The sequence below is a fragment of the Rutidosis leptorrhynchoides genome, chromosome 8 (genome assembly GCF_046630445.1).
Source record: "Rutidosis leptorrhynchoides isolate AG116_Rl617_1_P2 chromosome 8, CSIRO_AGI_Rlap_v1, whole genome shotgun sequence".
In the NCBI taxonomy this organism is placed as follows: domain Eukaryota; kingdom Viridiplantae; phylum Streptophyta; class Magnoliopsida; order Asterales; family Asteraceae; genus Rutidosis; species Rutidosis leptorrhynchoides.
The window spans coordinates 241,040,650-241,042,707 of NC_092340.1; the positions used below are offsets into that span (position 1 = coordinate 241,040,650).

The window sequence follows — 2,058 nt, forward strand, 5'->3', positions numbered from 1 at the left end:
AGTAGTATAGAATATAATCAAATAAATAATTACAATTGGTATACAAATGACACTGTAAATTTAACATAGCAGAAAGCAAGAATTCATCTGGTTAGTCAGATTTCAGTAGGTACTAAATTAACAACTTTGTCTAAGCTAGTAAATAGGTCATTAAAGTACACAACAGTAGACATGAAAAGGAGCATTTTCAATAGCAAAGGGATAACACATATACAACCATTAATTACTTCAAACTTTCTTACTACTACTAACACCTGCTACAACAATCATCATATATTCATATACCTATAATTATATATATTTATATACACATTAGACCCTATAAATGATTGATATTACTATGTATTGCCTTTGACATTCCGATTTTATCTAAATTCTAAGTATTGCTATTATACCGGATGAACTTTAATCACGCAAATAAAACGCAGGTATTATTAATATCAATTAACATCGTTTTAGCAATTAAAATAATATTCGATTATCATATTCAATATTACAAAATAACAATTATGCAGCGGATACTGGTGATAGCCATAATCAAATGATGTGTTAACCTAGATCGTAAGATTGCAGTTAACTAATCATAAGAACCTAATAGCTCTGTAATGGAGAAAGAACTACGCAGCTCAAATGAACAATTTTATTGAATGTCGAAATTTACAATTACAGAGAGAATTGGAAGTGATAAACTGAAAAACTAACTACAGATACATTTCAATTTCACTTCTATAGCACGCAGGCTAACTGAATTGTAATAGAAATGCAGTAACAGAATTAACAAACTTCAAGTTGGCCATTTTGACTTTTATTGACTTCTAGAGGTGGAAGACGGCACGTGCAGGGCACGTGATATTTGTTTTAAACGTTCATGTGAGTGGCATGTGATCAATTTGAACCCAACGTATCAATACCCCCTTCTTCAATCAATTCTTGCCCTCAAGATTTGGCAAGAACAGCTTCAAATTCTAGAAATCGAATGTACAAATCTTCCAACAATTCCCATGTAGCATCTTCAATTGATCCATTTTGCCATTGAATCAAACCATAAATTGCAACATGATTATCTTTTTTCACCATTTTGCGTTCCAGCAACTTAATTGGGTGAGCATGAAGTGTTCCATCACCATCAATAGGTGGAATAGGACCCATTACAGCAGGTGGTGCTCCTTTATGCTCTTTGAGCTGTGAAATGTGAAATACTAGATGGATTTGAGCAGACTCAGGTAACTGTAATTTTTAAGCTACAGCTCCTATTCTAGAAATGATCTGATAAGGACCATAAAATTTAGGATATAGCTTGCTATACTTGTGTGCTCTAAGGGTAACTTTCTTGTGTGGTTGTAGCTTCACATAGACCCATGCTCCAATATCAAATATTCTATCTGTCCTTCTCTTATCAGCTAAGTTCTTCATTCAAGTTTGAGCCCTTTTAAGATGGAACTTCAGAAGGTTAATGGCACCCTCTCTAGCAGTCAATGATCTGTCAACTGCTTCCACTTTACTGTCTTTAGCTGTGTAAATGATAGGAATAGGTGGTGGTTGACCATAAACTGCTTCAAATGGTGTTGTTTGAATAGATGTGTGGAAATTTGTATTATACCAATACTCAGCCAGGGTTAACCACTTCATCCACTCCTTTGGCCTGTCACTAGTCATACATCTCAGATAGCATTCTAAACACCTGTTGACCTCTTTAGTTTGGCCATCTGTTTGAGGATGGTAAGCTGTTGAGAGATGTAATGCCACTTTCATACATTTGAACAATTCTGTAACGACCCGACTTTTTCGACTTTCTTTTGTGCTTTGTGCTTTCACGAAACTGCGTATATGTATGTACTGAGCTAGTTTATGCTCTGAGTTCTTATTTAATGATTAATTACTTTCATTAATACCTTACAACGTGCTATTAAGTGTGTAATCACTTAACTTGATCCCCGAATGCTTTTACAACCGTTGGTGTCACTTGACGTTGAAACGAGCTATGTACTTGGTACACGTTTAACTTTGGTCATAAATGGAATATTATAACTACGTAATACTAATTGTTATTTCCTAATA

At 34.4% G+C, this 2,058-nt stretch overlaps 1 protein-coding gene across 1 annotated transcript; it reads right to left on the bottom strand.

Moving 5' to 3' along the window:
• Positions 1 to 936: 936 nt before the first annotated feature.
• Positions 937 to 1,413, bottom strand: LOC139864053 (uncharacterized). The gene is made up of 2 exons (XM_071852639.1): positions 1,246 to 1,413; positions 937 to 1,182 (listed from the first exon to the last, which is right to left on the bottom strand). The coding sequence occupies exons 1-2, from the start codon at positions 1,411 to 1,413 to the stop codon at positions 937 to 939; spliced, it is 414 nt and encodes a 137-aa protein (XP_071708740.1).
• Positions 1,414 to 2,058: the final 645 nt, after the last annotated feature.